Source organism: Hibiscus syriacus, unplaced genomic scaffold, assembly GCF_006381635.1.
Source record: "Hibiscus syriacus cultivar Baekdansim isolate YM2019G1 unplaced genomic scaffold, ASM638163v2 tig00110796_pilon, whole genome shotgun sequence".
Classification (NCBI taxonomy): domain Eukaryota; kingdom Viridiplantae; phylum Streptophyta; class Magnoliopsida; order Malvales; family Malvaceae; genus Hibiscus; species Hibiscus syriacus.
In genome coordinates this window covers 167845-195184 of record NW_024062866.1, presented here as the reverse complement: position 1 = coordinate 195184, position 27340 = coordinate 167845, and the positions used below count along the sequence as shown (strand labels likewise).

At 35.6% G+C, this 27340-nt stretch overlaps 2 protein-coding genes and 3 pseudogenes across 2 annotated transcripts; 2 read left to right on the top strand and 3 right to left on the bottom strand.

The window, feature by feature from the left end:
- Positions 1-226: 226 nt before the first annotated feature.
- Positions 227-5011, bottom strand: LOC120141368 (transcription factor MYB3R-1-like). Its single transcript, XM_039156268.1, has 11 exons — positions 4778-5011; positions 4563-4617; positions 4253-4310; positions 4077-4171; positions 3855-3958; positions 3373-3501; positions 1602-3156; positions 1010-1362; positions 741-855; positions 438-662; positions 227-355 (listed from the first exon to the last, which is right to left on the bottom strand). Exons 1-11 carry the CDS (start codon positions 4858-4860, stop codon positions 227-229), a joined length of 2901 nt encoding a protein of 966 aa, XP_039012199.1. The 5' UTR covers positions 4861-5011.
- Positions 5012-6815: 1804 nt separating this feature from the next.
- On the bottom strand, positions 6816-7748 carry LOC120141359 (annotated as a pseudogene).
- A 2045-nt stretch (positions 7749-9793) lies between these two features.
- Positions 9794-12819, top strand: LOC120141351 (proline-rich receptor-like protein kinase PERK3). Its single transcript, XM_039156256.1, is given in 10 exon segments — positions 9794-10387; positions 10474-10705; positions 10791-11204; positions 11283-11369; positions 11468-11538; positions 11623-11679; positions 11682-11707; positions 11792-11939; positions 12225-12386; positions 12531-12819. Coding segments are annotated over 10 exon segments (2007 nt in total). The 3' UTR covers positions 12747-12819.
- Positions 12820-12872: 53 nt separating this feature from the next.
- Positions 12873-17202, bottom strand: LOC120141350 (annotated as a pseudogene).
- Positions 17203-23750: 6548 nt separating this feature from the next.
- Positions 23751-27040, top strand: LOC120141338 (annotated as a pseudogene).
- The last annotated feature ends 300 nt before the right edge of the window (positions 27041-27340 follow it).

Sequence of the window (27340 nt, the reverse complement as noted above, 5' to 3'; positions counted from 1 at the left end):
TTTGAACATATACTTCCTTATAATTACCACATATTAATCAAAGAATAAATTTAACAAATGCTGACCTCAGAGAGCTGAAGAATTTATGTGCACTTGGTACAATATTTTTATCAATTTAATTACTTGGATTAGTTCTCTTTCCGTCAACAAATGGAATGATTATGAAAAATAAGATGGCATACATATGTGACATGAACTAGACACAAAAAATGATAACCAAAAGGCACTATCTGCAACCTTTTAGAAGATAGGACGAGGGGCTCGAGAAACTCACGGTTATTGGTGTCAAGGACTTCATGTTATCAGTTTCCTTTCTTGGTGTTCCACATTCGCTAAAATCGAGGAGTCGGCGTTCCGCCTGCGGACAAATCGCATACTAATTTCAACGGTCTGCAGTTATTAACAAAAGAGAGCATTAAGCATGTTTTTTTCAGTAATATCAAGATATTTGGAGCCAAATTTGAATGGCTCTCAAGACAGTTATTCTCTTTGTCCACATGACGATTCTTGGTACGTCTTCCTTTTACTATTGATTCTGGAGTTACGTTTCCCAAAACCTCCATGGCACCGGCGTAAGCAGCAGCAGTATGCTCGCTTAATTGTTTCATCAACCCAATGGCGTCGTAGCTTCTTTCCGCAGGGCTCATTACGTATCCTATGTCCTGGAAAGAAAATATGATTATTAGCACAAAAGAAGGTTAAAGTCTGAATCTAAGGCTGAAGTGGTCATAATCATATACGTCAATTTTTATTTCCGTGTCAATCCTTGGGCCTGGAATGAAAGAGTTAATAAACCAAGGAGACTTCCATGCCGACGGTGATTCGATACTTCTTTTGGATGGAGCTCCAGCGAATCTGGCAATCCATGTCAAGAAAACACATGTAAGAACCAATCAGTTTATCTTAGCATTGGAAGTAGAAATAGAAGAAAAGCAGCTCCTGACATAAAAGACACTGAATAGAAGGCCCTATAACAATTGTAATTATAACGGGGAGCAGCAGAGCTCACATGTTATAATTTTCAGTAGCAGCATCAATCCCAGCATTATCGGCCAAATTCTCAAGGGTTGCGGATGAATTGGTACATTGTACTGCAGTTGCAGTAATTGAGTGGCCTCCTTCACTGTTCTTTACTTTCAGAGTGGGAGAGCTAACAACTAAGCATGCATTTCCTGATAAACACTCAGAAGCAAGACCTTGATTTGATGAAACAGCTCTAAAGCTTTTATGATTCTGACTTTGTCGAGTTCGTATGCCTGAAGGCAATAATGGCCTGTCAGCTTTAAGACCAACACGATCAGGAGAAAACAATAGTAGCTCATTTACATTATGCTCGATAAGCACTGACGAAGGCTGTTGGACCTGTCAAAAGTAGAGAGGGAAAAGACTAGCATGATAAATCAAAAGGAATGCTACGGTAACAATGAGAATGATTAAGACCAAGATTTCCAAAACAAGACCAAAGAGAAAACAGGGTATGTTGTACATAGAGCTATCAGCATCATACATGACTTGAATAAAATTTTGACATGGATTTAATCTTGGCAGCTTCACCTTGGACTAGAAAACATCAAAATCATAGAGAGAGAGGAAAAACTAACAATTTTTTCGGAAGCATGAACATAAGTTTTGTCCTTGGTATCAATACCATAGGCTTCCTGGAAATTAGTTCCATCAGAATCTTTCTTTGGAGCTTCAACATTGAATGGCTCGGTGTGATCTTCACCATTGTCAAGTTCTCCTTGAAATTTTTGACGCCGGTTTCCTTTTTCTTCATCAGAGCCTCTAGCATTGGTTTTATGTTCAGATAGAGACACCTGAGATGTGTTGGCAGAGACATTCTCATCAAACATGACATCCAAACGAGAGAAATCTTTTGTCAAACTGGATGTAAAGTCAGTTTCCAGCTTTTTCTCCTTTCTTCTTTCCGATAAAGGTGATAATAGGTCGCAATGACGCTTCTTCAGTATGGATGGTGTGCCAGTAAAAGTTTTGGCAGCACTTTTAAGCGCAGCATCTGGACTGCTGTCCCAGGATGGTGAATCCCACAACCTAAATGGAGAGATGCAGTTCATTGAAGATATCATCAGCTGGCGAATACCAAGGGGACTATATTCTTGCTGCACATCATTTCCAGATGGTATAAGATCACAGCTGAAAAATGGGATATCCAAGCCTGGAAATTGAGGAGGCTCGTAACATAGACCTCCGGCATCTTGTTCTGCAGGTAAATTTTGCTTATCATCAGCAGCAAGGCAAGTTAGCAATGCATTTGATTCTGAACCAAAACTATTAACTGAAACCAACTTCCGAGAATCCTTTGCAAGGTAAGATTGGTCTTGTAGGTCTGTATCATCTGTATGATCATCATTAGTAAAGACGAAGACATCATGACCATTTAATTGACTGGGCTCTCGGCTATACATAAGTGTACCATCCTCCACTGAATGAAGTGAAGGAGATGCAGAAGACTGACAGCACGAGGTTGCCAATACCTCAGACCTTGAAGGAAGAGCAGATTGTGAGGCTGGAGTATTTCCAGTTTCGGATTGTTGGATGACTGAAGGCTGACAAAGTGATGTACTTGCACAGCCACCCAATTCAGCCATATTAGACCCTTGCATAAAATTTTCAGAGGCAATGCATCCATCATTCATTGCCACTGAGAATAGGACCCTACAACATTTATCATAAGTTATCAACATATGCTCACCAAACTGGTAATTCCCACTGGAAGAGTACCCAGCTTCAAAAGTTATTTCTGGAACAGAGAAGTTGACATCTTCAAAAGATGGGTAATACTCTTCTGCACAAGGTGCTGGACTGCAATGCTTCTCGTTTTCCACTCCAGGCATTTCAGTCAAGTGTAATTGCTCACCTGTATGTACAGCAGCTTTACATAAATCACTTGTGGATTGAGAGCAACCAATCATATTCGACTGTTGACTGCATTCCAACATGTCCTCTGATTCTTTCATACATTTGGCACCATCATCATTTGCATTGCTCTGCATCCTCGTAGAAGATGAAGGCATGGTCTGACTTTGATTTGCACTAAGTGGGAACTGAAATTGTTCCAGAAGGCCTGATGCTATGTAAGAATCCAACTTCTTTTTGACTGAACTGTTCCAGTGATTTTTTATGGCATTGTCTGTCCTGTTACTCATACAAAGATGGGAATAGAACAAGTTATCAGTAAATTCAAATGCAAAATAAATATATTAACTTCTAATTACAGAGCAATCAGGTTCAGACGAACATCAGAGGATGACTTGCAAACTGCAGTTACAGGGGAAGTGGTAAAGAAATCAAAGACATATAAGTAACCCTGACAATCCATTGATGGAAACGTATGGCCTCTAAAATAAGTACCTTCCTGGCAAGAATTTTGAGAGCTCTGCCCATCTGTTCCCAAAAATCTGATGAGCACGAATAAGAGCCAGCTCCTCTTCCTGAGTCCACGCCTCTTTGTTTATGCCAGGATTGAGATGATTGTGCCACCTACATCAGTACTTAGTTTTCTGAGCACAAATGTAAAACAAGAAAATTTTTCCTTAATTTTGGTGAAATATTTCATTAACAAAATTGTCCACAATAAATTTCAACAAAAATATTTCATAAATTCCAAGAGAATTTGTTCACAATAACATCCCAGAAGGAAAACCTCTAAAAAATTGTTAAATATTCAACAGGGTGAACAATTGTGACCAGACTTTTTGCCTTTTCCCAGTGATTTTTAGCCATCGTGAGGAAGGCCACATTGCAAGGTACAAAATTCCCCTCTTCATGGCCTTCAAAAAAGTTTTAAATGCAGGTGGATTTAAAATATCATAATTAAAAGCTCCATTACACACCTTTCCCTGCATTGCTTTCCAATACGTCCAGGTAAGTGCTGAGCAATGGTTGACCACTTTTTTGGCCCAAATTTATTCACCAACTCAATAATCATCTCATCCTCCTGCTCATATTTTGCAAAAGCAACTTAGAATGTTGTTACAGTATCAAGAAAACTTCTGCTTTTCAACAACAGTCACTTCAAGGAACTGCTAGAAATAAATAAGTAGAAAAGCAATAACCTCTTTTGTCCATGGCCCTTTAACAAGTTCCGGGTTCAGGACCTTTTGCCACCTGTGTAAGCACTGTACATCACTCCGATCCTTGAAACATTCCGCTGCAGATGAACCACCATACAATTAGATTGTGCAAAACGCCGCACAAAGGGCTGCCATGCCACTTCCATTCAAAATCATACCTATCTTTTTCCAATTTTTCCCCTTGAAATATTGAACAGCTTTGCGCAGAATATCATCCTGGAAGTCCATACAATTATGTTGTCAAATTGAAAAATCATTTAAGAATATGTATATACATGCACTGATTGACACAAAAAACACACCCGCATATCTAAATGGACACCAACACTGATTGCATTGAAGGAAAAGAGCAACAGGACTAAAATTAATGAATACTATAATAAATAACACAACAAGGGCAATAAAGGTGCAAAAGGTGTAAACTTATAACAAAATCCAGGAAACATAACTATTGAAAGATAACAATACCTCTTCAGCTGTCCAATGTCCTTTAGTAGATCTTCTTGTTGGACCAGTAGTCCTCCTATAGAAGGAAGCAAACTCAGCAGCATATAAAACAATCAATTTCTTGCAACTTATAAGATAACATTAAAAAAACATTATAGTGGGAGGGCAAGCACGCCCAAGAACCCCAGTAATGGTTTCAAAACTTTTAAGTAAGAGGAACTAAAAATAATAAATACCCATGAATAGGTCGGATTCTCTGAGTACCATCTCTATATCTGAGCCCAGCGGAAGGAGTAGATACGGTAGTGTCACCTTCCATAGTTCCTTTACGGATGAATAAAGCTGCATACCCCAATGCCAACTCTACAACACTTCTCTCAGCAATATGCTCTCGAAATCATTCAAAATCAAATCTAACAATAAAGTTCCTCCCCCGCCACCGGCCAACAGAACAAACTAATATAAAAAAAAAAATTGAAGAAAATTACAACAGAGTTACTAGTAATCAATGGTTTTGAAACTTTTACACATAATTCGGGTAAATTAATAAAACATAAATCAAATATCGGAATTTATAATAAATTCTCTCGAATTCAAACCCTAGATCATGATCATGATCATGATCAAAATCAAAATTATTTTGAACAATTCGATCATCCATTATTTAACTTGAGCATCAAAATCGGTTGAATAAAACTCAAATTCATAAGATAGAAAAAGGGAAACTCCTAATCAAGAAGAAGAAGAAACTACACAGTACCGAACTGAGCTTCGGAGATCGAGAAATGGAGAATCAGTGGAGAGATGAAGTCAAAACCGCAAGCATTTGCAGATTCAAAGCGAATATATTAAAGATAAATTAATGATCTTTTTGAGATCTGCAAATGCACTGCGAAGTGAAACGAAGCGAAACCAGAGAGAAAGAGATATTCGAAACATAAAAGTGGCGGACAAATGGAGATTTTCAAACCCTACGGTGTAAGATCAAATATGTTTTGGATTTGACGGTCACGATATGTCCGCGTCATAATCGAGACCGTCAACATTTTGTTTCATTTTTATTTTTATTTTTTGAAATTTTAACAGCCATTTTTCATTTAAAATTTGAGTAAATTTTACTATAGGTCACTAAATTATTAGTAAAATTAAAAATGAGTAATTTAATTTCAAAAGGTTACAAATAAACTATTTATTTAATCAATTGTTACAAACAAATCATTCTATTGTGTGTCAACTTTTTAGCTACAATCAAGTCTCTCTGATCTATCTGATTATCTATTATAACAATCAGATTATTCATTTTATCGATGGCTACTATCAAGTTACTTAATGAGTGATCTCAGTGATTAAAAAAATATTGATTTCCCAGCCGTTGTATTTACAAGATATGTGTGCATAGTCAATGATTAAGAAATTTTCTGAACATATATTATCTTGAAATCGTCTAAAATATTAAAAAAAAATACAATATTATTACAAATATGTCAATCCAATATTAAACTTGAAATATGTATCTAATGTGTCATGATATAATAATATTTTTATCTAAAAAACTTATACATTCTATTAATTAAGTCGAATCAGATCATCTTTAAATTCGAGCTTGATTAATATTAATTTTTCTTTAAAAAATTATCATGCCCTCACCCAAAACTCAACTTTTAAACAAAAGTATCCCTATCAAATTCAATGAATTAAAATTCATCAGATTTATATATTTTTACATATTAAAATTCATCGATGGTCAATTTTATGGATTTATGGTTAGAATTTCTTTGTTTATTTCTGTAAGAAACTTTTATACTTCATGTTGTTTTCCTCGTCAAATTAATTTCCTTACAATTTAGTCCACAAGCAGGACTATGAAGTTTCCTTATAATTCTCCCCAATTCCACGAGCAAAAGGGCAATACTCACCAACTTCGTACTAATTGATAAATGATTCATCACTCAACAGTGGAAGAAAAAAAATCCAAAGATGCCACCTTCTTATTTGATCAAAGTTTTTGTCTTTTGCACAAATCAAGCAAGTGTGAAATCAAGCGATCTCGGTGGTAAATGAATTGTTATTATTTCTTGAGGTCTCGAGTTCAAGCACCATAAATGCTAGTGGTGTGAGTGTACAATGTCAAATGACGGATTTAAACATATATTGTCTTATATTTATCACAAATTAATTAAAAAAAAGTTTTTCATTCATTCACATTTTCAAATAAAAAATTAATTGCACAGACATCCTCAAAACTTAGGTCAAATTTTAAATTGATCCCTAAATTCCAAAACATTCGTACCAAACTTTTAAACTAAAGTATTGTTCCAGTCAGGTTGTGTTAAATGCCAACGTGGGTTGGGACGACCAAACTAACATTCAGTCCCCGAAAACTTGATCATGATCCACTGAAACATTTTGGAAACCGAGGGACCGATCTTAAATTTAACACTTAGTCTGGGGACATACAATGAAATTAGCCCAAAGAAAGAAACGAAACAACAACATACGATGATCATATCAAGAAGTAGAAGAAGAAGATTGAGTTTCCTTAAAGATGAGAAGACTGAGAGATTCCATGGAGAAATAGATGAAAGTTCCTTTGGAATGGGTGAAGAAACAACTGAAATCTGTGCCCACCACGCATTGCCATCCACCCCCATACATCTTGTCAAAATCCTGCTTATATATATATTAAACAAAGGTTGAAATCCCAGAAAAATTTTCCAGGAAAAGAAAACAGAAGAAGAAGATTAACCTTTTTAATATATGCAGCAATGGGAATTTAGTCAAACACTTCATGCAGATCGAGAGCTCGAGAAGCGGAAGCCAAAGCTCGAGCTTGGATCTCTAATGCCATATCTGTGTCTTCTATCACAGCTTTGCCTTCCAACATCTGTTCCAAATCTATATATATGTATGTGTATGTATGAATTGGAAAGGAGCTGAGAAACTTCATTACTTGTTGCCTCTTTCCTTGAAGGAATCAATGGCTTCCACAAGCTTTTTCCCCCCATACGTCTCTTGCTTTCTTTCACCCCATATGTCACTTCAGTATTCGCTGTTAGCTGTTTGAGAAGTTATTTGGTTTTATTCATGACTTGGCCCTTAAACCATACACATTTATCCATTTTGGTACTTAAACGTTGTTGTTCTGTACCAAAATTAGAAAACTGATATACTTCAAGGCCCAAATTATGAACTAATCCTTTCGTTTGGCAAAAGGATAAAGTAGAAGAGGCAGAGATTAAGCAAGGAATCAATACCTTTAATAACTTTTAGAATCAAATGAAAACAAAAATGTCTTATCTTATTTTGCAATTGGGAATTGCTGACCAATAAGATCCAACTTTAAGAAAATAAATATAACTAATGATTTTCTCATTCGAGTTTAAAATAATGCATTATATAAGCAACGGGTTCGTTCAAGTAGAAAGTAACTTGATATCGCTTAAATATAGTATTAGGTTCGAGTCCTTACATATGCAGAAAATTCTCGTTGAAATACTCACACACCAAAACCAGGTGTGTGACCCGAGTCGATCCAGATTAATCAAGGTGAAGACTTGAAATTGGAGCCCAACCAAAAATAATAATGCATTATATAATAAACAATATATGTAAATAAATGTAGTGTTAATGTTTGATTCAATTGTTATGCATTTTTTTCTTTATATATTTAAATTCATCTAATAGTTAGAGACAATTATACAAATATCATAAAATTATGATCTAAATTTTAATTTAATCCCAAAATCTCAAAATATTTTATATTAATTCTTAAATTATGATCTTATTCTAGCTTAATCCCTAAATCTTTGAAATATTTTATATTTAAACCTCGAACTAAAAGCATATTGATAGAAATTCAAGAGTTTAATTTTCAGGACCTTAAAAACATAATAATTTTTTTAGAAGGTCATATGTTTAATTCTCAGGATCTTAAAAAACTAATAAAGTGAACATAAAGTTAATAGAAGGATCAAAATGAAATGATAATAATAATTTGACTATTTATATAGAATGTTTTAAAGCGTAAGCGTAAGTTTAGAATGAGGATAATGATTTAGAAACTAATATAAAATGTTTCAAAATTTAGAAACCATTATAAAATGAGGGTCATAGTTTGGGTACATCCCATACAATTAACACAATTGTTTACTACAAACTAGATGAGATAATTAAAGGATAAACTATGCATTTAGTACTTAAACTATCTATTTGGATCTATTTTAGTATCTAAACTTTTAATTTTTTTTCAAAATCATACCTAACGTTTAGTTTTAATTTCATTTTAATTCTATGTCGTTAAAAATTTAATGCGTTTAGTACCTAAACTATTAGTTTTAGTCTGTTTTAATACCTACACTTTTAATTTGTTCAAAACTTAACGTTAAATTTTGAACGATATACTAAAATGAAACAAAAACTATTTTTTTAACGAATGATACTAAAATGAAATATAAAAAAACAAACTTTAAGTATAATTTAAAAAAGAGAAATTTCAATACTAAAATGGATAATTTAGATACTAATAACCCATAATAAAATTATTTTTAAATAAATTGTTCCTTGGAGATGAAAATGGGATTCCTCGTCCGTGAAGGGTAAATGAATGTGATCTATTATGATTGATTGAGACTGATTGACACTAATTTTATATGGGTATATTATATCAACCATCACTAAACTTTAATCTATATCTTATTTCACTCATATATTTTAAATTCGTTTATTTTTTCACTGAATTTAACATAATTAGTATTTTTGGTTGCTCGGTGGCCGTTTTTTCACTAAACAATATTATAAATGAGTTGTTATAAAAATGTAAAACAACATTGTTTTGGTAAAAATTTTATTTTTCTAAAATAGCGTTGTTTTAACGCCGTTAAATATTTAATGGCCAAGTAATAAAAAATGTTAATTGTATTAAATTCAGTGAGGAATTTGAAAGGTTTTATAGTATAGTAAGTAAAATAAGAGAGAGAGTAAAAATTATTAATGATTGTTGGAATTTACCCTTTGTATAAATAAATGATTCCTTCTCTTAGCCTAAGCCTTAGCTGCTATATAGATAATGTTGTAATTTGCCATGGAACTGCAAGTCTTCTAGTGGTTGGTTTTAATGGTTTCTGGCAGTGGTAAAAAAAATAGAATTCTCAAAGACTTTCCAGCTATGAAATCCACTGGGAGAGAAAAAACATGGGTTATACAGTGATTTGCATGTGGAGGTTGTAGAACGACTAAAAAATTTGATTACGATGATGTTATCTCCCTCTTTGTCTCCATCTCCACTAGATTCTCCCTCCTCCGTTTCACCGCCGCTTCCGGTGGTGCAGCAGCCACTTCCGCCACCTCCAGTTTCTGCTTCTCCTCCACCCTTACTTGCACCCCATTTGGCTCCGATATCAACCCCGCCACTAATTTCACCTCCAGTTCTGCCGGCCTTGATTTTTCCCCCACCTGCTGCTGTTGCTGCAAGTCCAGTTACACTTACTCCCCCACTGCTTCCGACACCGCCGGTGGTAGTGGTGGTTGCTTATCCACCACCAATATCGCCTGCCGCTACTACGATTAGTCCCATTGTTGCTTCTCCAGCTACACCTCTACTTCCTCCACCACCAGCATTGGTTATTCCTCCCCCATTGCTGCCCAAATCTTCTTCTCCACCTCCTCAACAATCTAAACCTTTACCATCGACGCCACCATCTGTTATTCTTCCACCTCCAGCAACAAGAGCTCCCTCTCTCCCTCCACCAAGGTTACCTATTGATCCACCGCTTCTTGCTTCCATATCTCCTCCACCACCTGCAGCTTCTCATTCTATAAGGGCCCCTAAAACCCCAGTATCGTCTCAGGCATTCCGCAGCCTGCCCCTCCGCCGGTCCCAGCAGCTTCACATTCCATCAGTGCTACTAAGTCTAACACTCTTGGATTCTTTCAGGCATTTCCGCCTCCTGCACCACCACCACCATTAACGCCACCAGCCGTAAAAGGTGGTTTGTCAACCACAAAGCAAACCCCACATTCTCCGATTGGGCTTATAGTTGTATGCATTGGCGCTGGAATTCTGCTATTTATTGTGCTTGCATTTGTGTGCATTTGTTGCAAAGGTAGACGTAGAAGGAGAAAACAGAACCCTTTGGATCAAAAGCAACAATCTTCCGTCACAAAAGGTGAGTTTAATCAGTTCATCTTTGTCTCAGATCATAACTGCTAACTCCAATCTGATATCTCTTTCAATGTTTGGTTGGATGTTAGATGAATTTTTTGCAGCTTCAATCCAACATAAACAAGAAAAAGTTGATCCACCACTGCTCACCATTGCTATAGGATCTGGCTCAAATATAGCTGATACCAATGGCTCACGTGGCATTTTTACTTATGATGAACTACTCATCGCCACCGATGGTTTTTCCAAATCCAACCTCCTTGGACAAGGCGATTTCGGTTACGTGTACAAAGGGCGCTTGCTGACCGGACAAGATGTTGCGGTTAAGAAATTGAATGCTGGGAGCCGGCAGGGGGAGCGTGAATTCCAGGCCGAGGTCGAGACTATCAGCCGAGTTCATCATAAACACCTTGTTTCCTTAGTAGGATACTGCATTAATGGGGCTGAGAGATTGTTTGTTTATGAGTTTGTTCCTAACAAAACATTGGAATTCCACTTGCATGGTTAGTATTTTATCTAATTTTCCTCTTCTTCATTCTCTATGATCAATGCTTCAATGATTCAATGTTTATATGTTGTAGAAAATGGTCAGTCGGTTATACTCTGGGAAAGGAGACTCAAAATTGCTATAGGATCTGCAAAAGGAATAGCATATCTCCATGAGGACTGTAAGGCACTTCGGATTTTGAAATTTTCGTATCATTTCGGTATCTTTCGGAATTCATAATCTAGTTCTAGATGTGGTTGAAGTAGATTCTTTGTACAGGTAGTCCGACGATAATTCATCGCGACATCAAAGCAGCTAATGTTCTTCTTGATCCCAGATTTGAAGCAAAGGTAGGCCTCAAATGACTAGAAGCACTGAAGTGGGAGTTTTGAAACGTTTCCACTAGTCAATGAACTCTGTGTTTTTGCATTCAGGTTTCCGACTTTGGACTCGCCAAGATTTTCTTCGATGCGAGTCCGTCTGTTACACCATCTCTACCAGAGTGATGGGAACTTTTGGGTTAAATTCTTTCTTTTCTCCCACAACTGTGTAACCAAATGAATATTTTCTTATACGTCTGCTCTAATGGCATGCATAATGAAGATACCTTGCTCCAGAGTATGCATTAACAGGTAAATTAACTGATAAATCAGATGTATATTCCTACGGTGTCATGCTTTTAGAGCTTATAACCGGACGTCGGCCGATCATCGAGCTAGAATCGTCGGTAAATCATAGCCTGGTTGATTGGGTAAGTCACTTGTTTGATTTAACTGTTAGTTAAGGCTTAGGGACGCTCCTCGGAGCCTGCACTCTTGCATTTTATTCTCCTACATTCTCCTTGATGATTTAAACATCAAAGAGCATTTCACAACACAAGGTTGAGGAAATATCCGAATACAGTCTGACGAGGCCGGCCTAATCTGGTCGAGCCGGAAGTGTGTCAACAACGTTGTTTTTGGGCATACATAGTCTTGTGGCACAAATCGACTGCAATCCTTATGATTAACTAGAGTTCATTGTGTTGCCTGAACAGGCAAGGCCTTTGCTAGCTCGTGCACTCGAAAACAACGATTTTGATACTCTCGTTGATCCGAGGTCAAACGGCGCTTACAACATTAGCGAGATGGCAACCATGTTCAGTTGCGCTGCTGCTTGTGTACGCCAATCAGCATGGCTTAGACCTCGAATGATCCAGGTACGTACCTAAATACATACATACATATAAGATTTTCGTTCAGGTATGTACCTAATACATACATACATATAAGATTTTCGTTGTTAGAAATGGAGTTTCAAACCAAGATTATTTCTCTTAATTTTGTCCCCCAAAACATTGCAGGTTGTCCGTGCTCTAGAAGACGACATTTCGTTGACGACGTTGTCGAACAGCTCGTTAAACACATCTTCAGAAATGTTCATCCAAAATGCTCGACGGTGCATCAACAATGGCGGATTTAGTGGACACAGTGAATCCACCAGTGAATATGGGCTCAACATTAACCCGTCTGGCTCCAGCACCGAATCTCAAAGACCTAAAAGCCGAGACAATTTCTGATGAAACTGTGCACTATTAGAATATTATCTAGCTTTTGATTAGATTAGTTGATGAATTTTATTTATTTACTTATACAGGGAATTATTTGATATAAAAAATGAAATGAATATATAATTGTTTATTTCCCTAACGAAATAGACCATGAGGGATTGCTCTGGGATTGCCAAATTTGGACAAAGCTGACTGGAAAAGAGTTGAGAATTCCTTGGATGTTCTTTGATCATCAGCTTTGATCTTAACCTGAGCATTAGCCGATGAAGTGTTGATTATGCATTCGACGAGATAATTTGATGACGAGTCCTCAATTTTTGTGCAAAAAAGTAAAACTTGAAGCTCGGGGATTGACCGCCTGATGCGATGCAGAGGATCAAATGACTTTGCATGTGCCGAATAAGCGCTTGAGGAACCGTCAGTGCAGCAACACCATGAGGGTTTACCGAGTATTCCTGCACCAATTGAATGACATGATGAGTTCAGAGAAAGGTGCAACTATTTACATATATAAGTAAAGCTTCTTTTATGGATCAGTCATGGTTGTGTAAAAGTATGTAAATACACATATTGGATACTTTAACAACCCATCACGAGCTTTCAGATCAGCTTTAAATACAGAAAATGTGTAGTATAACATGAAGTTGAAAGAAGTTAGTAGTCACCTTCTGGTATACAACAGATAAACTGTTAAATTCATCAAATTTCTGATCCTTAATTTCACTGCTTTGAGTATCAGCAAAAACATAAATAGCTTGCTTTGGTGGGTTCACCACACGTTCTGCTACAGATACATTATACTGTAACATCCTATAGTAGAACAAGGCGCTGTCATGAACATCCTGCAGTCACACTGAAGATTTAATCGATTGTGTCCAGAAAACAAACTGTACTTTTGACATAAAAGTGTTTGGGGGGGAGGGGCGAATTTAAAAAAAAAACCCATACCTGGTGGAAATCAGCAACACCTGCAGCCAATACAGCTCCAAGTGCCTTTTGGGTCTCAGGTGGTCTTTTGAAAAAACAATTCATCACTGCAGTGAGAAGATGTAAACGAACCTGATCAATCGCATAATCAAGCAACCAAGTAAATGAAATAATTCATAACACGGATCTTTCAATAAGGCGACATTCTACTATTAATGGATAACTCAAAAAATACTCAATCTACAACAAGAAGATAGCAGCACTGCCCTTGGTCGTGAACTTAATGAAAGCGGAAACAGGTAGGATGGAGAAGAAAGAAGAGGGGCTATGAGGTTATGCAGGGGCCTGAATGTATGTTACATAAACACAAAAAAATATGAGATCAAGCACATAAAATTATTAACATTTTCTATGCAACTATACTGTTAGCCATTAGGAAATCAAATTAGCACATTTACTGCACCTCATATCCACTAGAAAGACATTGGAAAAACAATTACAGGAGTAACAGGGAATTGGGAATGAGAGAATAGGGACAGCTGAACAATTGATTAAATGGTTAAACAACCTCTTCTTTTTTCAGAAGGGACCAATTCCAGAAAATGGCTCAAAAAAAATTGGGCTTTAAATGGAATCATAGGACAAATATACATGAAGATTAATTACCTCAGCAGAATTCTCCTCCTCCCAGTTTTCAACTAAACTCTCCAAAACATAAGGGGCATCTTGCATATCCTGAGAATATTCCCCAACATCCATATAAGATCTGCTTTCGCTTTTGGTTCCTGCACATTTTTGCTGCTTATGTTTCCAACAACCGCAATGCAGGATATTTTCTAAGAGGATCTTTCACAAGAACCTGCATTATTTAAAACACACAATCTCAATATAGATCTGTTGGCAATAGGGAACTATCATACTTTTTTGGCACTGAAAAGGCCTTTTAGTAGGAAGGGGATAGGATAAGCAACACTATATTTAATATCCCAAACATCTAGTATAACATAAATATTTATTTACCAGGACTTCAGCAGTCACATAGTCTTTCTCCATTTCAAGAAATTGAAGAAGCCTATCAACAATTGCATTTACATCATACTGCTGCAGTGCTATTTTGCCAACAGCCCTGATTTACTCTCTGGCAATGTGAATATCAATATTTGCAGCATATTCACATAATTCGGTCTCTGAAAATGAGTCAACAATATCAAATATCAGAATACTCAATAGGGAACATTCAGGTGGTGTTTGTTTTTGCATAGGTAAAAGGTCTGCAGTCTGCGGAACACATCTGCAGGCATCTGCAGCAGAAAAGGTGGACCAAAAGTCTGTAGTCTGCAAGAAGAAGACTGTTTGTTTTTTAACGTCTGCAGATTGCTAAAATGAACTGAAATATAAATAAACTGATTTTTTAAACTTAAAAGAGTTTTGCAATACTGAGATTTAAATAATTTTAGTTTTACAATACTGAAATTTAAATAATCCATACAACTACAATAATAAATTATTTAAAATAAATCAATCCATATTTTAAAATAAATCAATACATACTAATAAATTATTTAAAATAAATCAATCCATACTAATAAATTATTTAAAATAAATCAATCCATACAACTACAATAATAAATTAATCCATATTTTAAAATAAATCAATCCATACTAATAAATTATTTAAAATAAATCAATCCATATTTTAAAATAAATCAATCCATACTAATAAATTATTTAAAATAAATCAATCCATATTTTAAAATAAATCAATCTATACTAATAAATTATTTAAAATAAATCAATCCATACAACTACAATAATAAATCAATCCATATTTTAAAATAAATCAATCCATACTAATAAATTATTTAAAATAAATCAATTCATACTAATAAATTATTTAAAATAAATTATTTTAAAATAAATCAATCCATATTTTATAATAATTTATTTTAAAATAATTTATTTTAAAATAAATAACCTTATTAAATTATTTAAAATTATTTTAATAAATAACTATATTTTATAATTGTTCTTGAAGAGGTTTGAAGACCTTTGAAGACATAAAACCAAGTATGCACCAAGAAGAGCTCGCGTAGACGTTTGAAGGGCTTTTATCTTCTAAAAAACAAACAGTCTGCGAAGCCTAATGTCTGCGCGTGGTCTGCGCGACGCAGACATAAGTGGTTTGAAGAGCTTGCACAGTGAAAACAAACATCACCTAAAAGTTTATTGATGTCATCTTTTTCCCAGAGTCCCTTAAAAACAAGTGTGAGGATATTTACTTACCTATCTCATAAGTATTGCTCTCATTTACAACTGCAGTCAACATTTCAAGCTTCAATCGTTTGACATAAGATGGTTCATTATACTGACAGTAGAAGTGTTTGTAGTCTGAGGAAAATATATAAGGTGCCCGCATCACCAAGAGGTGCAAATGACTTAATACAGCGTAAGACTGTTCTGGGATTCCTGAACCAACAAGGGTCAACATTGGTGCTTTGATACGTTCATACACCTTCACAAATAAAGGACTTTGTCATCAAGTTCCAGGATCCATAAACAAAACCAAGCGATTTAAGAGATACGTAACCTAACTAATTCAATCAAGTATGGTTTACTGTCAAAATGGTCTATAACGATTCAAGGTCAAAGATACCAGCGCTGAGATTTCCTTTCAAAAGTGATGAGAAGAAATAACTTAATTGACTAATTACAAACTTGACACGGTATTAAAGACAACACTGACGAAGTTTGTAATTTAGTCTGAGATTAAATGAAATTTTTAATCTGTCCGTCATTCGAGCAAGATGATAAATCTTTGGACCATCTATAAGACCTTTGGGCAATATGTTTTTATATGATGATAGTGAAGAATGAGAAAAACAATTTTCAAAGTTTCTCATTTAATGTTTTCAGAAAATGATTTTTTTGAAAAGTAAGAAAATCATTTCCAAAATTTCTTACCTAATAAACTATTTTCAAGATAAGTCCTTCGGGCCACCAATAAGTCTTTCGAGCATGATGATTAAATCCTTCGGGTTATCTGTCAACCTCACTTGAGGCAGCATCGAGATGGAACCGGACAAAAACGTGCCATATTCTTGTTAACATAAACATGGACAAAGAGGGGCAGCTATAGATGCTTGTTTTGTCTAGGTTATTGTTATTTAATATTATTAATATTTAATATTATTATTATTATTTATGTTTTTATTAATTTTACAGGCCCAAAATTAAATACAATTAAGACCCAAAAACTATGGCCCAAAAAATTGAGCCCAATTGGAGGCCCAACGTTACAACCCAGCTGAAGCAGGCCCGAATCAACCCAACAAGCCTAAACTGAAGTGAGCCCAAGTTTCTAGGGTTTACAGAAGTCCTAGCTCCCATCAGGTCCCAACGCCGCCGAGACTCCAACCGTCCAGATCTCGCGCGTGAGATGCACGCGCGTCGATCCAGCAACCATCACGCGTCATCAACCCACACACGCCCGATCAAGCCTTACCCCGTGACTTCTCACCTTCTCGAGGTCTACCACCATATCCTGTCACCATGAAAAGTTTGAGAAGAGGGCCTCGGGGTAAATATTTTTACCTCATTCGTACGTATGTCCGGCGTGTCTCACTCTTCTCAGTCAAAGTAATAGAAGCAAAAAAAAAAGGGAAAACAAGCAAAAAATGTCAAACCCTTACCTAAAACATGCAACATTGAAATAAAAAAAGAAGCACAAAAGAGGAAAAATCCTCTTTTTTTCGGTGATATATATCAACCAACAACACGAAGAATTGAGACTTTTCGAAAGGAGAAAGAGAAGAAAGATAGAATTACCACCCGAAGTTGTGCTTCTCACAACCGGAGATAAAGGAGGGGTCGTCGAAAACTGAAGGTAACCCCTTCGTTTCTTTTAGATCTAGGATGATAGGGGTAGTTTTAGGGGAAGTGATGCTTGTTTTTGGGTTTAAGGTAGGACGAGCGTTGTTTTGAGTAGGTTAGTTAAACTCCAGCCGTCGTGGGCGACAGTGGAGTGCTCCGGCAAGCAGTGCCTGGAGGCTTTCGGCCCCCCCGACAAGGAAAAAAAAGAGAAGGTAGAAAAAAATTACTCTTTTTAGAGAGAGTGAAAGTGAAACAAATTAGGGGTTTTGGCCATTTTCGGTCGTTTGTTGGGTATATTTACCATGGCCTATACGACATCGTTTTGGGAGGAGATTTTTGTGTTTTGGGCATGTGGGTAAACCCCTTCCCGGATCCTTCTAGATTTGTAACCTTCTAATTTAGTCACTAAATGAAATTGCATTTCTTTTCACTTCGAGCATTTTATTTTACCCGTATTTTGTTTTAGTCCCTTTCTACTTGCTATTTTATTTTTATGCTTGTTTTAATTTGAGTACCTTATTTTAATAACTACCATTTTAGTCCTTAATGTTAATGTTGGATTTATTATGATTCCAGTACCTAGTTTGCGTGATATTTTTGTTTATGGCCATGATTTTTGTTGGTTTTACAGTTTAATCCTCAAAGTTACTATCTTTTCACTCCAGTATTCATTCACATATTCGATTAATTTCCTATTACTTGCATAAGTTTCCTGCGTTCATGGTATTTTGTTTAAGTCCTCGTTGGTTTCTCTTTACTGTAAATGCATGTTGTATTGGGATAACATGTTGTACGTGGAATTTATAGAAGCGTACTTTAACTAACAAGGTGTTCGTTTCCAATGATTGTTTTCGTATAAACCAATACATATATTTTTTACATTTCAATGTTTTTAAATATATATATATATATATATTTAATTTATGCAATTCATTAAAAATTAGGGTAATACTATCTCATATGGAGAATCCATGAAAATGCCCCTTAACTGACAAGTAAAATATTTTCGAGAATTATTCATATAAGATAACACCTCTATTAATTTATATATATACATAAATGATCTTAATTTAAATGTATATTCAAATTTTCCAATTTCTATATTCAGATGATGTATAATCGCTTAGGTATCGATTTTGGGCACTGTGGGGATGCTAATCTTTCCCCACGCGTAATCGACTCCCGAACCCTTTTCAAAATGAGTTTTTGGTTAAATGCATATTACTTTTTATATTTTAAAATTATTTTTTAAAATTATTTTAAAAGATTTTGTTTTAGGTATTCGACCTACCTAACCCAAAGGTCGATGATGACTCCAAATTTGTTTATTTATGTATTTATTTAAAAAAATCATTATTTTCTAAAATTAAGTTGGATCGTTTCCCCTCCATATCCCTAAAAAGCTTAAAGATCGTTCTAACAATATGATTTTAAAAAAATTAAAAGTTTAGGTACTAAAACGGATCAAAACTGATAATTTAAGTACTAAATGTGTAGTTTACCCAATTATCTATGGCTATGACATGAATTTAGACCAATAGTTAATAATGGTGGTACAATTAATTATAAAACCCATAAAAATCAAATTTATAACAATTTCGGTAAAATACCCAATGGAAACAACGTAAAATCAATTAATCTTGCATGCGGAAACAATTAATACATAAGGATCTTGATAGGGTAATTAAATCAACCAAATCAAGCTAATGACATAATAATTAAGAATTACAGTAAAAGAAATAAAAACTTACTTGATGATTCAACTATGATAGTTGAATATCCCAAAAGTAAGAAATGATAAATGTTATCCAATCCTAACATTGTATAATCTTCAATTCGCCTTGTGATGATATCAAGACTTGTTTGATTTTTGATGAAAGAATCATAACTCCAAAACAGAAAGAGTGTTCTTGTTTTATTTTTAAGAGAGAAAAAGAGAGCCTTGAAAAAAAATTGTATGCTACTGAGCTTTTTAAAAAATTGATTTCACTATATTTTTAAATCACAAAATAACGGAAAGGCCAAAATAACTGAAAGCCTATACTTTTTTCAGTTACACATACCACCACTCAAACTTATATTTTCACGGTATGGGACAAAGGGATTTACACCTGATAATTACCTTATCAATACTACACTAATCATCATCGTGTGTACAACAACGATAATCATAAATTACTTAAATTATATGAATCAATATTAGAAATCAAAATTTCTAACATTCTCCCACTTGATTCATATATGACAAGTATATAACATATTAACATAATTTAAGCTTACTTAAATAATGTAATATACAAGTCACAACTTCATAAGAACTAAACCGAGCGAACCATGGCGGTCACGGGCTTGGCAAACGTCTCAATTACTTTCATGTATTACAGGTCAATCCAATTCAAGCAGACACAATTTAATAAGATAGACACCCGAAAATATCTTATCTTATAATGTCTTAAAATAAGATCCAATATATATAATCATAAAAAAATATGCATAACTGAAATATGATTCATAGAAAAGAAAAATCCAAACAAACATCGATATCTATAGTATCAACAAACATAAATGTGCAAGACACATATTCATATATGTATGACTAATCATCCGCTATACAAAGACTTCACGACTACTCCTATTTCACTAACATGGTCAATAAATGTCTTAGGAGCTAGTCTTTTAGTCAACGGATCCACAATCATATCATTGGTGCCCATGTGCACTATCTGAACTCTTTGATTTTGCACCTCTTCTTTGACAGTTATGTAACCCCCTATACCCGACCTGGACGTTATACCCAAATCTAGGCGGTTACATATCTTATTCAGAAATTTCTTTTCATATTTAAAATAACATTAAAATCCATATTCAATATAATATGAAATTAGTCATAAGAAAAGTTCATATGATAAACGCCCATATATCAATATATACATATATCAGAAAAATCATATAAAACATATACATAGTAAAATACAGGTAGTACAAATATATCAAGACGGAAGCAAAAACTAGTGTCACCAAAGTATAACAAAAAGGTATATAGAGATATACAGTGGTACAAAACTTTGAGTAGTCGATCCTCCTGATGCCATGTCTGCTAGTGTACGGTCTGCTACTAACTGAAAAAGTTAAAATTTACAGAATGAGCTAAAAAGCCCAATGTGCTCCTTATGGTGTATAAAAACATACATATAAAATATTTCAGTAAAATCAATTTATCCAACATGTTTTAAAAATATGAACACTACCCTTATCCGATCACCAGAATGTGTAGGTTCCTCATAATCATACACCCACATGTACACCCGGCAAGGGCCTTATACACATAGCATAAGGACAAGTGGTAAGGACTTACCCTGAGCACAAAGTTGAGAAGCCTGCGGTAAGGACTTACTCTGAGCACAAAGCCGATGAGCCTACAGTAAGGACTTACAAGTCATAGACTAGGCCTAAGATAATTCCTCCAATAATAACCCCAATGATAGTAATAACATGTATATATTCGTGTGAAAACGAAAGTTTAATTTAGTAAAACATGAAAATATTCTAGACTTAGAAATCAGATACAAAAATACAGAAATCATAGATCATGTAAAAAATGTACAGTAAATCAAATATCAGATAAACAATATTTGAAAAATTAGGTATCGTGTCATTAAAATATTCAAGTATTATAAGAAATCTAAAACAGTTCAGATGAATAATTTAAAACAATAATGTAACACCATCATGAAGCACACCTGTGTCGGTCTTAGTAGTCTGATAAGAAAGCTTATTATTGAGTCTATCGATCACGATCAGCGGCAGCGCTAGATCCTACGAATCGAAAAATTCATATCGAATCATAATATGAATAATAATAATAATAATTCCTATTTAAACAATTTACAGATACCTACGAGTAACTCTCGAGGAACGCAGATCTTGCGGATCTGACGAACGGGAAGCACCGGATCTAACCGACCCTCGATCTGTGAAACACGAGTACCTTCATAAAAATATATTCTCGAATCAATTTCATAATCAAATCTCAAATAAATAAGCAAAAACACTAAAAATACTAAGCATTTTCATATTAACGGGCTCGATTTGGGGCTTTCGGGTCAGAATTTGACAAAACAGATTGTGGAATCAGACTCAAGACATCGAAAAAAATCAAGATGGAGGTTTTCAAAAAAAGTCAACGCCAATCAACAATCAACTGTCAATGGTAGGTCAACAGTCAATGATTGACTGGTTCGGTTTGGGTCAGATTGGGCATGCAAGTCAGATCGGGTCGTGTCGGGTTGGGTTAGCCCATTATCAAGCAATCCACCAGGCGGTGGAACTTCCCCACGCGTAGGGGCGGCACGTGGGGGCGCCTTCGAAGGTCGGAAAAATTACGAAATTTTTTATGTATTTTTGAAGGGTTTTTAGACACTTACCAAGCTCGGTTCACAACGGTGAACGGCTGAGAGCTCAATTTCAAAACGTCGAAAACTTTATCTTCCTTACCATCTCACACGCTAGCGACAACGGAAAAAATGTGGACTCGAAACGACGCAAGGAACATGATGGTGCGGGAGGTGTAAAAAATGGAGCAATGGTCGACGACGAAACGACGATTGAAGTTTCTTTTGCTAAAAGAGAAAAGCTTGAAAAGAGAGAAAATGTGTTTCCAAATGAGGAAGTTTTTTGGATTTGGGGGATATATAATCCCTAAAAAGAAAATGGTAAAATTACACTTTAGGTCTTCTAGTTTTTTATATTTTCTAAATTTGGATATGGATTTAATCAAAACTTCACTTTGGCTCCCAAATTTAGTTCAATTTCAATTTAATCCTCGAAATAATTTAAAAAAAAATTAGGCCCTAATTTAGAGTGTGACAAGATAAATACTTTAAACATACCTTAGTTTATTATCCATGAAGCCCATGGCAATATATAGGAAAAGGGGGAAGGAGACAACTTTTTTTCTCTAGATTTTTCATGAGAAATATCTCATGTACACATGGCTTAATTTCTAATTAAAATGAAATTTAAATTCATTTTATTCTAAAAGTCCAATTTGCCATTAATAAGTCTTAATAATTACCCCAATGCCATCATTTTTATCTCAATTTTAATAACATTAAATAAATATAAAAATCTCATTTATTAATTTCTATCTTTGCCCTTTCAATTTTCTAGATTTTCAATTTAATTACTAAAATTCACTATTTCACTTTAACATGGATAATCCATTTAGTTCCCCTATTCCTTGTTAAATTCTACTGATTAAAAAATATAATTATAATATTTCTACCCCACACTATCAACCTTTAAATTTTTGTAAACTTTCGATTTAATCTGATTATCCATCGAATTTTATTGCTTCAAAACTTTTTACACAAACTTCGGATCAAAATATGAATTTCATAAAGAATCCATTTTTAAGGATAAACTATTTATTTATAGAATAAAATTTCTTTTTGAGAAAACTAATACTTTGGTCCTGGAACTTTTCCTAAGTTTTTACTTTACCACCAAACTTTCAAAAATTACATTTTAGTCACTAGTCCAAATTTTGGGTATTACAATTAATATTTAAAATTAGAGGTGTTCAAACGATTCATTCGACCACCGATCGAATCGAATTATATTAACCAAATTAGTCGATTTTTTCTTTAACCTTTAATCAAACCGATTTTTTCAAATATTAATTGAACCGAACTTTATTTAATTTATGTAAATCATTTTCTATAAAATTAATTATAGTGTACCAAACAATTAGTGAAAATAGTTTACACAATATCATTAAAACATCGTAAATAAATTTCAAAATCTATTTTCTAAAAAATATAATTTATTTTACGGAAAATAATTTTAGATAATTCATTTTGCATAAAATAATTTCCCAGATAATTTATTTTACCTATATTATTTTTCAAAAAACTAATTATAGTCTATAAATATATCCTTAATAAATTTAAAATTTAAATTAATGCAATTCATTAACCAACTCCAACAGCTCTAGTCTAAATTCAAAAACCATATTATAGGATTATAATTAATGTAGTAATAAAACTTCGTCGTGTAACGTATTTTTCCTTTTTTTTTGTTCAAAATATAATGTGACCGTTAATTAAAAAATATAGAGAAAAAGACGCGAGTACAAATGTATACCCCACTCTCATCACTCTCTTTGCCTCTGCCTGTGCAGCTTTGCTGCAGTGTGATTGTCTTCTCCCTTTCTCTCTGTACTCACACTCTCTGTATCCCACTCTCTCTCATTTCTTATCCCCCAACCCAAATTTCGAAAGCCAAAAACACCGCATACGGCGCACCATTTGGGTTTTCTTGACCGTCGGAGCTGGTGGTTACTATTGGTAGCTGCAGGGTTCACTTTTTTTCATCTAAAAATGGGGTGTGCCCAGTCTAGAATCGAGAACGAAGAATCAGTGGTTCGTTGCAAGGACCGGAAGAATTTGATGAAAGATGCGGTTGTGGCTCGCAACGCCTTCGCCGCCGGTCACGCTGGTTACGCCATTTCGTTGAAGAACACCGGCGCTGCGTTGAGTGACTACGGTCATGGAGAAGCCGAAGAGCCTCTCGAACACCAGCATGAGATTCCTCCTCTTGACGCCACTCCTCAGCCACCTCCTCCGCCGCCTATGATGGACAACCTTCCTCCGCCTCCTCCGCTTCCTAATTTCTCCCCTAGTCCCGTCCCGCCCATCCAACGCGCCGTTAGCATGCCGGAAATGCCCATCAAGAGTCGTAAGGAGTTCGATGCTTCCCTAGCCATTGAAGAAGAAGAAGAGGAGGAAGAAGACGAGGAGGAAGGAGAAGAAGGGCATCATCTAGAAAACGAGGTGCTTGAAAAAAATCACAATGAAGGGCCTCACAGGGAGGAGATAACGGCATCAACGACATTGGAGAACAACAATGTGACCCGCCGCCCGCCGCCGATGCCGGAAGCTAAAAACATGGCTTGGGATTACTTCTTCATGGTCGATGATAACATGCCGGGTCCGAGCCTGGATTTGGACAACAATCACAACGAAACCGACACCCGAAATGCCAATGCTTTGGAGAACAATGTCACCGGTGTGGGTTTTACCGGTGAAAATGAGATTGAGCCCAAGACGCCGGAGAGAGTGACGGCAATGGCAATGGCAATGGCTATGGAGATGGATGATGTGAAAGGGAAGCAACCGATAGAGATCGAGCATTCTAAAACGGCTCCGGCCGATTTCAGGAGAGTGGTGAAGGCCGTTTCTGGTGTGAATTTGATGCTGGTTTTAAATGAGATCGACGACCATTTCTTGAAATCCTCAGAGAATTCTCAAGAGGTTTCTAAGATGCTCGAGGCTACTAGGTTGCATTATCATTCCAATTTTGCTGATAATCGGGGTAATCTGCTTGGTCCTTAAGTTACTTTGATGATTGCTAATTTGCTAATGCATTTTTTACTGAGACAATTCGAGTTTTCGAGGGTCGAGTGCCATAAAGGTAGCTTAGATCTTTATACTTAATGTGAAAGCTTGAAGCTTGAAACCTTAAGCAAAAGAAAATTGTGTTTTTGAATGATCTAATGGACTTTTTGTCTAAAAGGTGGCTTTACATTTAGATCTTGATGTCCTTTACCTTTACATGTTAGAATCAGGCCTTGACCTAGATCTTTATGCTTTATTCTTTAGGAAAGAAAATGAAAATAAAAAAGAAAAAGCTGCAATTTTTTATTGTGTCAAATGGTGCATAATTGAACAGTTGTTTCTTCTTTTGTGTTATTTGGATGGGTGAAAGACACCGTGTTTCCGGTAGAGAAATGCTTTAATGTATAATGATCAGACATATTAATCATGGTAATGAGTCGGCTGATTGCAGGACATATTGATCATTCTGCGAGGGTAATGCGTGTCATTACATGGAATAATTCTTTCAGAGGTATGACGAATGGTGAAAACGGGAAGGATGAATTTGATTCAGAACAGTACGAGACTCATGCCACTGTTTTGGATAAGTTGCTAGCATGGGAAAAGAAACTTTACGATGAAGTAAAGGTATGCCTTTAGGTTTTCGGTTTATCTGTTCTGTGCTTTTCAATGGCCGGCTGCTTTCCATGGCAATCTGTGTAGATGATAGACATGTTAATATATATATTTGGCATAAACATCGTTGAACTATTCTTGTTCTTGTAAAATTTGGTACCTAATGTAGCAAGGAGAGCTGATGAAGCTCGAGTATAAAAGGAAGGTGGCTTGGTTAAACAAGCAAAAGAAACGTGGAGCTAGCGCTGAATCTTTGGAGAAAACGAAAGCAGCTGTAAGTCATCTACACACGAGGTATATAGTTGACATGCAGTCCATGGATTCAACGGTGTCTGAAGTTAACCAGTTACGTGACGAGCAGTTGTACCCAAAACTTGTTACGCTCGTTGATGGGTAAGTTTTGCTACGAAAGTATCAGTAGGTTGTATATTGATTCTCTCATTTCTATGTGATATCTTTTCTTCATAAACGTGTCTGTTACTTTTAGTGTTGCTCGAAGTATCGGATTAAGAAACCGACTTATTGTTTACTCTCCTTGCACTTAAGCATTTGAACATCATGAACCAAATTCAATCATGACCGCAAAAGTCGACATCCAATTTTGCAGGATGGCGAACATGTGGGCAAGCATGTGCATACATCATGATAGCCAACTCAAGATTGTTGAAAAGCTTAAATCTCTTGACGTTGCACTCGCATCCAAAGAAACAACGAAGCAACACCATGATCGCACCGTCCAACTTCATAATGTAGTCCAAGAATGGCATTCACAATTCGATAAGCTCGTGACTCATCAAAAGCAATACATCCTAGCTCTCAACAACTGGTTAAAGTTGAATCTCATCCCTATCGAAAGCAGCTTGAAAGAGAAAATCTCATCTCCTCCACGAGTTCCAAACCCTCCGATCCAACCACTCCTCCACGCCTGGCACGATCATCTCGAAAAGCTCCCCGACGAGGTTGCTAAATCCGCCATCTCTTCATTCGGCGCCGTGATAAAGTCCATTATCATTCATCAAGACGAAGAGATGAAACTAAAAGAAAAATGCGAGGAAACCCGGAGGAATTCTTGCGCAAGAGCCAGGCATTCGAGGAATGGTATCACAAGTACAGGCAACGCAGATCCGCGTCAGATGAAATAGATACAGAAAGAGGCGAAGACGCCAACACCAAGGATCCCGTCTCCGAAAGGCAATTCGCAGTCGAGAGCTTGAAAAAGAGGTTGGAAGAGGAAGTCGAAGCTCACAGAAAGCATTGCATTCAAGTACGAGAGAAATCTGTAGGAAGCCTTAAAATCCGATTGCCGGAGATATTCCGTGCTTTGTCGGATTATTCCCATGCCTGCTCCGATGCTTATGAGAAGCTGAGGGCTGTCACTCGTTCACAAAACACAGATGGCGCCCCTTTATAATTATATATACATATATGTATTGAACTGCAGCTCTTAGGCTGGATTATTGTTCTTGGCAATGCAATGTAGTAATCTATTGTTTATCTTTGCTATCTTTTTGGAACTTGATTGTGTTCGTATCATTGCTCATGAATGTTAGTTGAAGTGGTCAACATCAAGCTTACTAATTTTGTGATTCTAAGCTTTAATGATTTGTTCTTTTGAAATATGAGAAACCTTATTGGATATAATGAGTTTACTTTTTGTATTTGCAGGGACAACATTAACTATGATGTGGACATAATACCTTACCATCAAAACTAGATTTACAGTGTTCTTGGTAGGTATCGTAAAATAATTATTATTATTATTTGAGGTATCGAATTCAATCATCAATAATATTA

What these genes read in the sequence shown, in the direction of transcription:
- LOC120141368 (XM_039156268.1), bottom strand. Translation starts at nt 4,860, where the DNA reads ATGGAAGGTGACACTACCGTATCTACTCCTTCCGCTGGGCTCAGATAT. An exon ending in TCAAAATTCTTGCCAGGAAG is followed by an intron (nt 3,157 to 3,372) that starts GTACTTATTTTA and finishes TATGAGTAACAG; the next exon opens with GACAGACAATGCCATAAAAA. An exon ending in GCTACTGAAAATTATAACAT is followed by an intron (nt 856 to 1,009) that starts GTGAGCTCTGCT and finishes ATGGATTGCCAG; the next exon opens with ATTCGCTGGAGCTCCATCCA.